The 13,442-nt window shown below is 39.9% G+C and overlaps 1 protein-coding gene across 5 annotated transcripts in view; it reads left to right on the top strand.

The window, feature by feature from the left end:
- Positions 1 to 13,442, top strand: part of FER1L5 (fer-1 like family member 5) — a 676,118-nt gene that overhangs the window by 242,484 nt on the left and 420,192 nt on the right. For all 5 annotated transcript variants that reach the window (XM_075207347.1, XM_075207349.1, XM_075207348.1 and 2 more), the window contains 3 exons: positions 4,266 to 4,425; positions 5,591 to 5,619; positions 5,701 to 5,742. In XM_075207347.1, the coding sequence (XP_075063448.1) occupies positions 4,266 to 4,425; positions 5,591 to 5,619; positions 5,701 to 5,742 (231 nt within the window). The remainder of the gene's footprint in view (positions 1 to 4,265; positions 4,426 to 5,590; positions 5,620 to 5,700; positions 5,743 to 13,442) is intronic.

Genomic DNA, 13,442 nt, shown 5'->3' with positions numbered 1-13,442 from the left:
GTATGGCAGTTTCAAACCGTCACCAACTCGATTCTTAGTAAATCTAGATCTTAGAGTTCATTGACAGCACTGTTAGCTTAGCTGCCTTAAGCCCATTGGTAGCTTGTTTTGTGGGGGCTCAAACAAACCAAGCACTTCAGCCACAAAAGTGGCAGTCCTCCCTCTCCAATTCTTCCCCCCTTTCGCCGACATACAGACACATTTTCGCATCTCATCAACTTATTTCAGTACCTCCAATTTCGTCCTCTATATGACACTATCCGAAATACGGTTGTTGATATTCATCTCTCTTCTCCATTGGTGTCTTTCTGTACTCTTCGATCCTTTTCACATGTTCTGATATCTACCTTCTACCGCCTCTTTCTGAAACACAATCTCCCGCTCAAAAACCCACATGAACTTAGATGGGAGGAGGACATGAGGGAGACGCTTACCTCGAAAGAGTGGAACAAGATCCGCCTGAACTTGTCCATGACCTCTATGTGTGTACCTGGTCCCACACCACCTCCACAAAATATCCCTGGACACATCATAGCCGTGTTGGCGCCTCTGTGGATATGCCACAGCTGGTGGTAATGTCTGAAACTTCGGACACTTTGGCGCCTCTGTGGATACATTACCACATCTGGTGGCAATGTCCGAAACTTCGCCCCTTCTAGGTATCAAATCCAGCAATTAATTTTTAATATTACTCAGATTTCTCTCCCTCCATTTCTCTCCTACTCATTGCTTTCTCTCTCAATTCCTAAAATCTCCAAACACACTTCATCACACATATACTTAGTGTCGTTAGATTTCAAATTGCCTTGTTTTGGAAAAATCCAAATCTACGTCCGTCATACCCTCATCTCATTTAATAAGGTCTGGAGTCCTTGGACTGACTATCATGGAGCCTCTCATCCCTTTGCTTTCTAAGGCATTATAGCTCTCTCTCTCTCTCTCATTACCCTCTTGATTTTTCCTTCTTTGTTAGCTAATGAACCCTCTCCCTTCTCTCTTCATTCTTTCCTCTCCTCTTTTTTTTTTTTTTTCTCATCCCACCTTGACATTATATACTGTTTGGAATATGCTACCTATTTTCCTTGGAAGGTATACATTTTTCTGTTTTTCTTACAATGTCAACTTCCCACTTTCTGTTATTTACCTGTAAAATTCCAAAAATTATTTATTAAAAAAAAAAGTGTCAGTCCTTTCCGCTGAAGTGCTTAGTTTGTTAAACTGTACATGTCCTTTTTAATATTTAACATAAGGGTGGATGGGAGGGCTCACAGTCAATTCCACTTTTCTTTTCTGCCACTGCTGTGTGGCAATGTTTCCCAGATGTGCTATGAACTGCTGTGTGTTTGTGCTGTTGCTCTGTAGCTTAGTAACCAGCCAGCTCACTGCAGTCTTTGCCTAAACTGGATGAAAATAATATTGTGACCTGTGAAATAGTCAAAGTTGACTGGAAATAACTGGAAAGTAATGTTATTGAGGTTAATAATAATGCAGGAACAAAAATAGAGCCAAATTATGTGATTTTAGAATTGTTTAGCAGTTTTTTGCAATAAAATACAGTACTCTCTCTATCTATCTATCTATATATATATATATATATATATATATATATATATATATATATATGTGTATAATATCATCATCATCATGTTATTTATATAGCGCCACTAATTCCGCAGTGCTTTACAGAGACACATCAGTCCCTGCCCCATTGGAGCTTACAGTCTAAATTCCCTAACATATACACACACACACACACACACATAAACTAGGGTCAATTTTGATAGCAGTCAATTAACCTACCATTATAGTATGGTAATAATATTACAGGGTTGATGTTTTTGAACTCCTTTTTCTCTTACATTCTACATAGCTCTTGTCTCACACTTCATCATGTAAACTATGGTAATTGCTAGGTTAGACAATTGAGAGTTAAATTATGCCATGCATCTTGGATCTGTAGTTTCACATATACCAATTCCTGGATGGTCTTTCACGGTTGCCTGCAAATAGCCCCTATGGCTTTCCCATCCTAGTTTATTTGTTGGTCTACTATTGCAGCACTGGATAAAGAATCTTAAACAGGCCTTTATCAAAGCCAAGGTTCACATCTTTCCTTTTGTTGTCTATTTCTTTCATGAAAGATCAAAAAGATTGTGCTGGATTCTCAAACATTTTGTTTGCTTTGTATGTACTTCTTGATGAAAGTGGCAGTTCTTCTTCAACAGGACAACATTTTTGCTATTTGTGTCATTTATAGATTAATTTCTAGTTTTAGTGGTATCCCTAGGTTTTGAAACATGTTTTTCTTTGGTTAGGCATTGCCTCTCTGGACCTGATCCTGGATTTCACTGTTTTATTTCACATTTGTGGAATCTCTCTCAATGTAGAACTTCTTTCCAAACTCTTTAGATCCTACTGCTACTGAGCTAACCAGGTGGTGTGATTCACACCTTCTTGGTTTGGCACCCATACGTTTAGATGACCTGAATTAGCTTTCCTGGAAGACTCTCTTTTTACTTGTAGTTAGCTCTTTATCATTGGCCTGCATGGCTTGGAGTTTCTGTCCCTGTGCCGTTTTTTTTTTTGTTGTTTTTTTAGAAGCTTAAAACAATTAGGGGCCATTTATTAATGGCCGCATTTACCCCCAGTAATTTTCATCCTTTATTCCCACTGTGAAGGAGAGCCAATAGAAAGGTGTCTATATAAGCTATTATTAAAATTTTCAGCAAAATATTCTATGCTTATAGATAATCTACACATACTGCATACAGTTTATATAGCATGTATTATTTATATGCCCTGCTCTGGCAAAACCTTCAAATCGAACCACCCTGCAAAGAGGAGAAACAGTGCAAGTGCTTGTACAATGCTAAAAATGACAGTGCTGCAGTTCTGCTTCATGTTTTATTCACTGGACTGGAGGGGAAATTTTAGCAGCTATAATCCCTCCCTCTTGTTGCCCATATCTCCACCTTGCCCCTAGTGTTAGACCATGTTTGTTACCAAGATCAAAATTTTCACAATAAAATATTGAGTACATAGAGTTAAATTAAAACCGTAACGCTTACTTACCTATGATGCTCTGTTTGCTCTGATCCACCACGGTCTCCGCTGGGTCACACCACACTACACTTTTTTTTATGTCTGCTCAGTGTCACAATCTGCCTCCGTCTGCCTATAGGATGCTGCCTTCTGCAGCTCCTGTTTGTTTTGAACTATGTTAGTCTTGCCGTGGTTATGTTCCTGGATGCAGTACCTCCATGCCGCCAGAGGTGCTGCTTTTCCACTATGGACATTTTCGCTCAGTAGTAGGAGGTAATCTCTGCTCCTCGTTAATGGTACACCTGTATCTCATTATTTATGTCTGTTCCTTCCCATGTACCATGCTGGTCATTGTTGTTGCTACTTGTTTCTGTGCTGTTCCTTGTTGTGCTCCTGGTGCACTTGCTCTTGGGGATTTCTACAAACTACATGTTCACCTGTATCAGCCCTGTTACTGTTTTTTGCCTTCTGCATCTGCGTGCAATCCGTCTGCTATATCTACACCATCCGGTTTGTTCCTTACTGCATTTTTTGGAAACATATCTCCAATAAATATTGTGTATTTCACCATATTTCTGGCTCCTTAGCTGTGATTTTCTGCATTGAATTGTGACCCGAGCAGTTGTTTGGTGCCTCTTTTGTGAATTTCTCATTCAGGTGAATATGATATTTAAAGTGAAGGGACATCAACAACCGCTTGGCTTTTTGTCAAATAGGCCAAGCGAGAAGAAGAGAGTGGAGTGCACCATTCAACCTTGTTGGATCCAGCGAATGGAGTGTAGTATGTAATTGTACCTCTTTCTAATTCATCCAATATTGGTATTTTCGATTTGGGCAACTCGTAATTTTCTGAAAGAGAAAAAACACAAAATGTGCATTATTAAAAAAAATATATATATGTTTAACCCTATATAATGCAGATAAATTAAATAAGGTATTCACTTGACTTTGGTAGCAAAGAAAAGCCTCTATCTTAAAAAACAAAAACACATTATAAATTTTGCTTGGCTTCATTAAAAAAGTTATCAGCATGAAAATGCAAAAAAAAAATAGCCAAAGTGTAAGTTTGACTTGGTTTCCTGGTTGCACAATGTGACAAGCTCGTGTCACATGGCTGTACTGTTTTTTTTAGTTTGTTTGTTCTAAAAGTGTTAGAGCCTTAATCTGTTTCTAAGGCTTCATTCCTTTGGTCTTAAATCTAACCCATCTTCCCTTCTCTGAAGGACCTCCCAGAAGAAAAGTACTATCTGCCCCCTATTGTAATCAAAGTCCTAGATAACCGGCCCTTTGGTTACACACCCATTGTTGGCATCTGCACAGTCACAGACCTGAAGCCGTATTTCTTTCATCCTGGAAAACTTCAATCTCCTCCACCCACACAAGGTGAGGTTATTGGAAGGGAAGTAACTGCATTTTTGCAGAATATTTTAAATAATGTAGAGCAGTAGATCTTTGCCACAATATAAATGGAAATTGCTATAAATATTTGGGTTCGTATGTTTGTATTCTTCCCTTTTGTCACATCATCTGCTAATTTGTCCTCCTTATTCAGTCTGAATCCTTTTCCTAATCTCCCTATCAGCAACTACAAGTATGCAACTCTTAGAGTGAATCCTGTAAGATAACTTTTCTTCTTTCTTTTCTTCAGATCATAGTTATGTCTCTCTGGAAGCAACTCCTGTGACAAACAAAAGATATATGTGATTAAAATTTATTAAAGACTTGAATACACAGGTGGTTCAATGTAAATAAGTTACAGAAGTTCTGTGTGTTTTTTCAAATCTTTTCTATTTTTTAGTGTCGACTGTCACGGCATTGTCTTTGTATTAAAAACTACACTTATGCGTTGTATGCATTGTGTGTATAGTACACATTAAAAACATCCTGATTTATGTATTTAATGTGAAAAATGATTTTTTTTTTAAACACATATTTTTATTAATGATTATAGTATTATGTGTTGGTAATTTATTTTATAAATATTTTTTTGAATGGGACTTGATATTTCACATATGCATGTATATATCCGGCAGTCTGTTCTCTGTTAACATACGACAAGTACTGTTTAGGCAGAGCGCACCTATACCCAGGTTCAAATGGTAACATATCTTAAGATCCAGTTGTATTTGAATACAGGCAAACGTACAGTCAAGGTCCGTGATCGTGTTAAAAACACAACTTGCCTGCAGGTTGCGTCCGAACATGAATGAGGTCTAGAGTGTATAATTTATAAGTCTTCTTTTTTTATCATTAAGAGTCCTGATATATTTATTATTCCAACATTTCTGAGGACATTGTTTTTCAAGTAATATCATATGGCTTTTAGAGTTTGGAATATAGCTCTGCTGTATTTTGGCTGGTAGTCTTTGGCAGTTACTAGATGACAGAAGATATTACAAACAGTCAGCTAAGTATAGCTCCAGATCATGTTCTTTTGTTACCACAGCCTAAATAGTATGTTGCATAGTTTACATCGGAGTAGCCAGTAGCTTGTGAAAAAGTGTATTTCACTTTTCTCAGACTTTATGATCTCTTTATTTCTTCACAGAGCTACCACCTGGTTTAAACAGATCTCAGGTCAGAATTTGCTTATATACCAAATATGTGCTGGTAACATGACTTCCTGCTTTCCCTACCTTTATCTTACTTGTTTTATAGACAATCAAGTCACGTTGCCAGAAAATTCAGGAAACTCCAAAGGTAAAGAATTCATGTTTCGCTTGTATACAGTAATCTTTTTCTTTAGTCACCTACATTCACGAGGTATATCTATATCATTAGTGGCTTGACAAATTATACAACAGGAAAAGAACACATGGGCTCCATTTATTAAGCTTAAATCTCACCCCCTTTAAATCTACTTCTCTGAGTGTCACAAACCATTTATTCCAAAATATTATTGCCAAAATAAAATTACATTTGATCACGTTTAAATTGTTCTCCATTCAATTTAAATTTAACATATGTTTATATTGATGTGATCACTAAGATATAATGTGCCTATTGTCATAAAATAAAGTAACACTCTTGGGTGGAAATTTAATTCAAGAGAACCACAAGAAAAAACTTGGGGTAGTCCCCAGGCGCCTGTAGTGTTTCAACAAAACAAAAACAAATAAAGGAAATATAATATATAGATGTTTATTGGTCAATGGCCTGACCGCAGAAATGAAGAAAGATGTGTATTACATCTTTCAATGCTGCGATGGCGCTAAAACTTAAAATGACAGGCACACAGCAATCATGCTGGCATGCAGATAATAAGTATAAACACTGGATGTAAACACAGTCTGTTCAGTGAACCTTGTTGGCAGACATAATAATAAAATCCAATCCAGTGTTGCAGTCACCATATAAACAAAGCCCCAAATAATTGTGGGTGATAGGATCACATAAAATCCATGAAGTTCCCGTGCTGAGTTGCACAAATTTTAGAGTCACAATAGGTCAACAAGAGTCAATAAATGTTCCTAAAAGAGTAGCAGCTCCGGTATATCATAGGAGGGGGAATAAGGAAGGTAAATTCACCCCACTCCTAGAAAGTTCGCCTCACAGATGTCCGTTTGGGGAGGCCGCTGTGCGAGTCCTAGTTCACGCTGCTTGGCATCCAGCTGCCGAGTGAAAGTTTAGTAGTTTGCGCATGCAGTGATGTGTGTCCGGTCTGTGTCAACGTGCAGCCGGCTTGACAGTGTATAGTGCATATGCAGATGAATGTTGGCAAAACCGTTTGGATCGAAAACCTACGCGTTTCACCCAGTGATGGGCTTCCTCAGGGATGTATGGAGGGCAAAGGCCACTTTGCCTCCTTTTATAGTTGTCTAAAACGGATTTGACCAGTAAAAAGCCATTTATGACCAGATGTGCCAATTAAGGCTATGTGAGTTATAACAAGTATACACTGATTATGTACCAGCAAATATGGTGCTCATTATAGGAGACCAAGAGTGTTGTAAGTTGCAGGGAGAAACCATTCCTAAAACTATTAGTCATTAAGGTTTAGAGAACAAAAGATATAGGAAGTATATTAAAGGAAACTATTCAGTTCAAAGTCAATATTTAAGCCTCGTGGTGTTAGAGTCTTCAGTGTATAGATCCATTTGCTTTCTTCACGTGACATGGATCGAATGAAATCCCCCCCCCCCCCCCCCCTCTCCATGATTTCTTCACTTTACAAATGCCTAAGAACTTTAGCAATGAAGGATCTTTGTTATGGAGGAGGGAAAAATGGTTTGAGACACTGTGTGCCTCAAACCCCTTTTTTATGTTTCTTTGATGCTCACTAATCCTGATGTGTAATTCTCTTGCAGTCCTTCCTATGTACTGTTTATTGCAAGGACACTCAAGCAGATAAATCACCCCCTTGGTATCGCAAGTGATTTTATCTCTGATGGTATGTGTGGCACCAGTAGCAGTTGAAGTGAATGTACTGGCGGGCTTAGTACCCCACATATGACTAGTTCTACATGCTTGACATCTTGTACAGTGAAACCCTTTTTTGTCTTCTCCCAACCATGTAATGCTGGGTGTCTTTACGGTAGTTGGAATGCTGCTTGTCACAAGAGCATTCTTTAGATTGTTGGCTTTCTTATAAATAAACCTTGGTCTGTTGGGTAGGACTTCCCTCAACTTCTCATCACCCAAAAGAATTTTCCAATGTTTGCAGATAATTTTCTCTATCTTTTTAGAATCATTACTATATCTGGTGATGAAAGAGGGGGCGTCAGATTGTTCAAGGGATTTTGTCGTTTTTTTGGTTAAGAGATTTTCTCTATCCTCTTTTCTGACTTCAACAAGGGCTGTTTCTACAGAGGTGCTATCATAGCCCCTCTGCAGGAACCTATCCCTAATAAGGTTAGCTTGGATGTCGTATTGTTCTAGAGTTGAGCAGTTCCTTCTAATCCTAGTGAACTGGCCTTTAGGGATGTTCCGCAGCCAGTTGGTATGGTGGCTGCTGGAGGCCGGGATATATGAGTTACAATCCACTTCCTTCAAATGTGTTTTAGTTGCAATCTTATTATTTTCAATATAAATCTCTAAGTCTAGAAAAACAACTTTCTCTCTGCTGAAGTTGGCTGTGAACCTCATATTGAGGTCATTGGTGTTAATATATAGTATGAACTTCTCTAGCTGTTCTACAGTTCCTGTCCATATACACAGTACGTCATCTATGAATCTGTACCATTTGTGTACATACTCTGCAAATAGATTGTTGTTCCAAATATTTAGATTCTCCCAGTGGGCCACAAACAAATTTGCGTAACTGGGCGCGAATTTCGCGCTCATAGCTGTCCCGCGAATCTGTTTGTAGTACCCACTGTTCGTCCCCAAAAGTAATTGTGTTGCAGGACAAAGTTGATACTCTGCAGAAGAAATTCTATCTGCTCCGTATGGAGGTGGGATTCCTCTTTCAGAATGGAGCTCACATGTTGGCACCCCTTGTCATGATCGATTATCGTATACAATGAAGTTACATCACATGTGAGAAGGATAAAGTCTTCTTGCCATTGGACCTCCTGTAGGATCTCTAATACATAGCTAGTATCCCTCAGATAGCTTCTTTGCTTAGTGACAAGTGGTTGCAGGAAAAAGTCTATGTAACTTGATAAATTGGTGGTGAGGGAGTTAATCCCAGAAACAATAGGTCTTCTCGGTGGATTAGTATGAGATTTATGTACTTTCGGAAGATGGTAAATAACCGGTAATCTTGGGTTTTCAATTTTAAGGAACTCTAATTCCGTTTTATTAAGTATCCCCTCCTCTGATGCATTTTTAAGTAGTTTAACTAAGTCTCGTTGGTAATTAGCCAGGGGGTCACTTTTGAGGTGTTCATAAGTATCAGAGTCCTTTAATTGTCTCTCTAACTCTTTTAGATAATCAGTGGTGTTGAGGACAGTAATTCCCCCTCCTTTATCCACTGGTTTTAAAACAATCTCACGATTGCTCTTAAGTTCTTTTATAGCTTTCATTTCTGAAATTTAATTCAGCCCGACTTGTCTCCGGAACGTCCACTGAGACATATTGCGTCGATGTTTTGGCAAGAATCCTCACACGTTTTTCCTCACACCCCATAGACGTGCACAGAAAAGTGAGCGGAGATTCCTACTGTAATGACTGACTGTGTGCAGCCAAACATCGTGGTGATGTCAGAGGGGCACATCGCCAGCAATTGAATCTCCCCCTTCGATTATAGGGCTGTAAGACGTGAAGAATCTTTAATCTGCCAAGAATACATGTGAATAGAAATATATTGACATTGTTATTTATTTTAAAGTGTGGAACGACCAGCTGGGCTCCTGTTGTGCTACCATCCTTTGTTAATAAAGTGGGTAAAAACAAATTATATATAATATAGGCTATGTGTCCTACTGTTAGGTGCACGAAGCTCCCCTTCACAACCAGTGCAGTGTGAAGCAGGATATATTTCTCAAAGTCCTGTTTGAGCAGGACAGTTGGTAGATTGCCCTGCTCTTTCCTACTGTTAGGACTCTGCCTTATCTTGTATGTGGCTGCAGTAGCTCAATACCTCCATAGGTGCTGCTGTTTTGCCCTTGAACGTTTCACCTTGCCTGCAGGAATGAATCATCATCAACATTTATTTATACAGCGTCAGCAAATTTCGTAACGCTTTACAATTGGGAACAAAAAAATCTCATTGCCTGATTAGTGCCTGCACCGGTTCCACTGTTTCATATACCTGCCTCAGTCAGTGTTCCTTGCAGTTCATCGTTTGTTCCTAGCTGCTTCTGCTTGTCTACTAGCCTTGTGAATTACCTGCTTCAGGTTGTTACTTCGGTTTGACCTCTGCCTGTGACCTGACCATCACTGATTGCTGCCTGTTTTGACCCTTTGCCTGTAACCCCAACTGCACATATCGCTGCCTGTGCCGACCCTGTGCCTTGTATTTGACACTGTCCTTCGTCTGCGATTCCAATTCCCAGCCTTAGGTTTGTGGTGTCCGCAGTTTGGTCCTTTGGACTTACCTGTGCTCACTGTGTTTAACCATCCAGATTTGCAGCTTGATCTGGCCTCTACTTGTTCTGTATTGCTCTCCAGGGCCATTTCAACACAGGCCACTACTAGCATTAAACCCAACCTTGAATCTGTTTTCCTATAGACTGTACCATTAATCACTCCCTGCATCCGTGGCTCAAACCTGGTTGACTTGCTACCTTGTGCTGTGGTTAACCCTTCATATCCTGGAACTGTTGTTGCTATGAACTAACTTGCAATTTTTGATGTCTGAAACATGTCGCTGCTTCAACTGAGTTGCTGTTCACAGATTCCCTGCACCCATTGGCTCCCTTGTATATTTGCATTAATAAACATATTTTGGTTTATTGAAACACTTCCATTTTCCTTGGAGTTCCTACTAGGAATCCTAACACCTACCTGTTCTTGAGGTTTTCACTACCTGTTGCTGCTTGCCTGGATCCTAGAATGTTGGAGCCCTGTTTGGATAAAGGGATAGAAACATGAAATATGGAAAGTCTAGCAATGAGTGAATACTCCCTACCCCAAACCTTGCCCAACATTCTACCAATAGCACCCATGTCTAATAATTAGCGCTGCCTACCGTCAACAAGTTCCGAAATGAAATTGCTAACATTCACATTTATTAGACATAATCCCTTAATTAGCCTAACATTAAATTAATAGCATTCAAAAATAATCAATAGATCTATTTTCCCCAACATGCTCTGACATTAAATTAATAGTACTCACAATTAATAAATATACCTATTTCCCCTTCAAACACCCCCAATGTTAGAAAATTAGTATTCACATTTAATAATTAAACCTATTTCCCTCCAGACTGCTCTAACATTAAATAAGAACATTTAATTTAATATATAGCCCTCCTCCCCAAACTCAACCCCACATTCAATTATTACTTCCCAAACCACACCTGCATTAAATAAATAGTGCTATCACTCCAACTTAAATTAATAGACACTACCATTACACCACTATTAAATAAAATAGTCCACACAATCAAATAAGTTGCCCCACCAATAAATATCACCCACTTGCTCTTAAATGATTGTCACCCACCATCTTCATTAAATTAATACCCAGCCTCTACCCCCATTACATTAAGAGCCCTTCCTCTCACCAACACTTACCTTCCATCTGGTGCTCTATGTTGGAGGGGCAGACTCCTGTGTCTGCTTCTCGTTTCATGCACACATGGGACAGCACGCATGTCATGACGTGCACGCCCTACATGTGTTAGGATTCAGAGGTCAGCAAGGAGAGCAGAACGGATCCACTGGCTGGTCCCAAGGGAGGCCAGAAGGGGGTGAGGGGTTTCCGGCATCTGGAAACACCCTCTAAATGTGCGCCTGAACTTGTCTCAGGACATTCTGGTAGATGAGTATTGTAACGCATTGATAGCCTGAAGCATTTGCCCTTAAGCTGACCATGACCTGTTATTTGCACCTTTGTCAGTAACTGATAAATTCCTGCACTGACCTATATAGGAAAGGGACACAGCCTAGAGTGGTTTGCAACTCAAATGGAGAAGAAAAATATTATAAAGGAAAAGTAACTTGAAAATGTTAGGGCTATGACTATTAGATAAGCTTTTAGAACCGGAGTAATAGAGGTCTTAACATTTAACAGCGGCCTTTCCCGTAGAAGTAAATAGGTTCGGAGGTACTCCGATGCCCCCAGGACTTAACTCTATGTTAATAGAAGCTTATCAGTATAACCATAGCGTAGGGTAGAGGAACCGGAATACTGGAGGCAGAAACTGAGCACAGGCCAAGGTCATGGGTCAATAGTAAGCAGGAAAATTGAGGTACAGGCCAAAGGTCACGGCAGGTTGCAAACACGGGAATTCTAGGAAACAGCCAGTGATCAAAGGGCACAGAAGTTCAAACAAGGTCCAGAAAACAAGTCAAGGTCTCAACAGGAAAATCAGGTCGCAGATGGCCAAGGATCCACAGGTACATTGAAGCTAGTCAGTAAATTTGTCTAACACACTAAGCACTATAACCGCCAGGAGGCTCAGCCCTCCCTGCCTTATAAAGACATGGGACCCAATGAACAGCAGGGAGCCACAGGAGTTGCAATCAGCCGGGCCGCAGCAGTGATTGACAGGAGCATCCCAGCTATCGGGCAGCAGTCGGGACACACTACAGAAGAGGAGAGCCGAGCCACCGCAGCGACTCGTGACAGAAAAATGCATTACTTACTATGCGCAGGGATAAGGTTTACCTTGACTTCAGTAAGCTAGTAAGATTGAAAAGACATGGACTGTGAAGTTAAACCCTTCATAATTCAGCAATCCCAGTGAGTCAGGTGCCAATTTAAAAGAACTGGCTTTGAGGACATAATATTTTTTACATAGGTCTTTCTTGCTACTTTTTGGCCCTGGAGCTGTATCAGAATGAAATATTTGTAACACACCACCATCACAATTGTCACAACAAGACCCATCTGGGAGCTTAGATAACAAAGGGTTAAATTAGAACAATGCCACCTGGTCTGCTAAAATTACTAAAACCCCCAATATTTATCTCACAATCACTCACATTTATTTATCTCACAATCACTAATATAGCACATCTCCCAACTGTCTCGATTTTTGCGGGACAGTTGCAATTTTAGGGCTCTGTCTCGCCCGGGGACATGGTTGTCCCGTGAGTGGGATTGTCGGGAGGTATTGTCCATTTACAGCTGGTGCACAGGTGCTGCAGTGTTTGGAGGGGAAGGGAGATTTCTAATTGCCAGTCTAGTGCTCTACAGCGATAGGCAGCCCTCTGGGGGCATGATGTGGCCACACCCCCATCGTGATGTGGTCACATTCCCTGTCCAAATGTTGGGTAATGGAGTGTTGGGAGGTATGATAAAGACTAAAGAGTACCAGCACCAGATTTTGTAGTACATGTAGCTGACACTCTTATCTAGTCTTCAGCTACTTATCCCAAATTGCATTTACTCCTCTGTGCCTCACCCTCTGCTCCGCTCTTCCCCTTATTTACCCACTGCTCCTGTCTACGTATATCTGTCCCTGCAGCTATTTTTCATACTCCCTGGTGAATTCTGAATCAGGAATATATAATACATGTTTTAGGTTTTCTCATATGTTTTATATAAGTAGCCAGTGCGAAGATGTGAAATATGTGTGTGAGGGGCAGGGGGGGTGTTGTTTTCTTTTTCTATTAAGCCAAAAATACATAAGACAGAAGACTAAATATAGGATCCTGACACTAAATGAGACAACTGTTAGGCCAAATAAAAAGAAAAATAGCTACTTGCTTTTATTTGTATTAAGTATAGCACCCTCTGCAAAGGACAAACTATGCTAATCTGGGAGTAGTATCAGGTGGGGATAGAATAGGCTATAGTGAAGAATTGGGTTTTGAAGAGAGCGTTTGAAAGATTGGGGGTTGGGA

Source organism: Mixophyes fleayi, chromosome 4 (genome assembly GCF_038048845.1).
Source record: "Mixophyes fleayi isolate aMixFle1 chromosome 4, aMixFle1.hap1, whole genome shotgun sequence".
Lineage (NCBI taxonomy): Eukaryota > Metazoa > Chordata > Amphibia > Anura > Limnodynastidae > Mixophyes > Mixophyes fleayi.
Note: the sequence above shows the minus strand (reverse complement) of the source record. Positions and strands in the feature narration are given on the sequence as shown.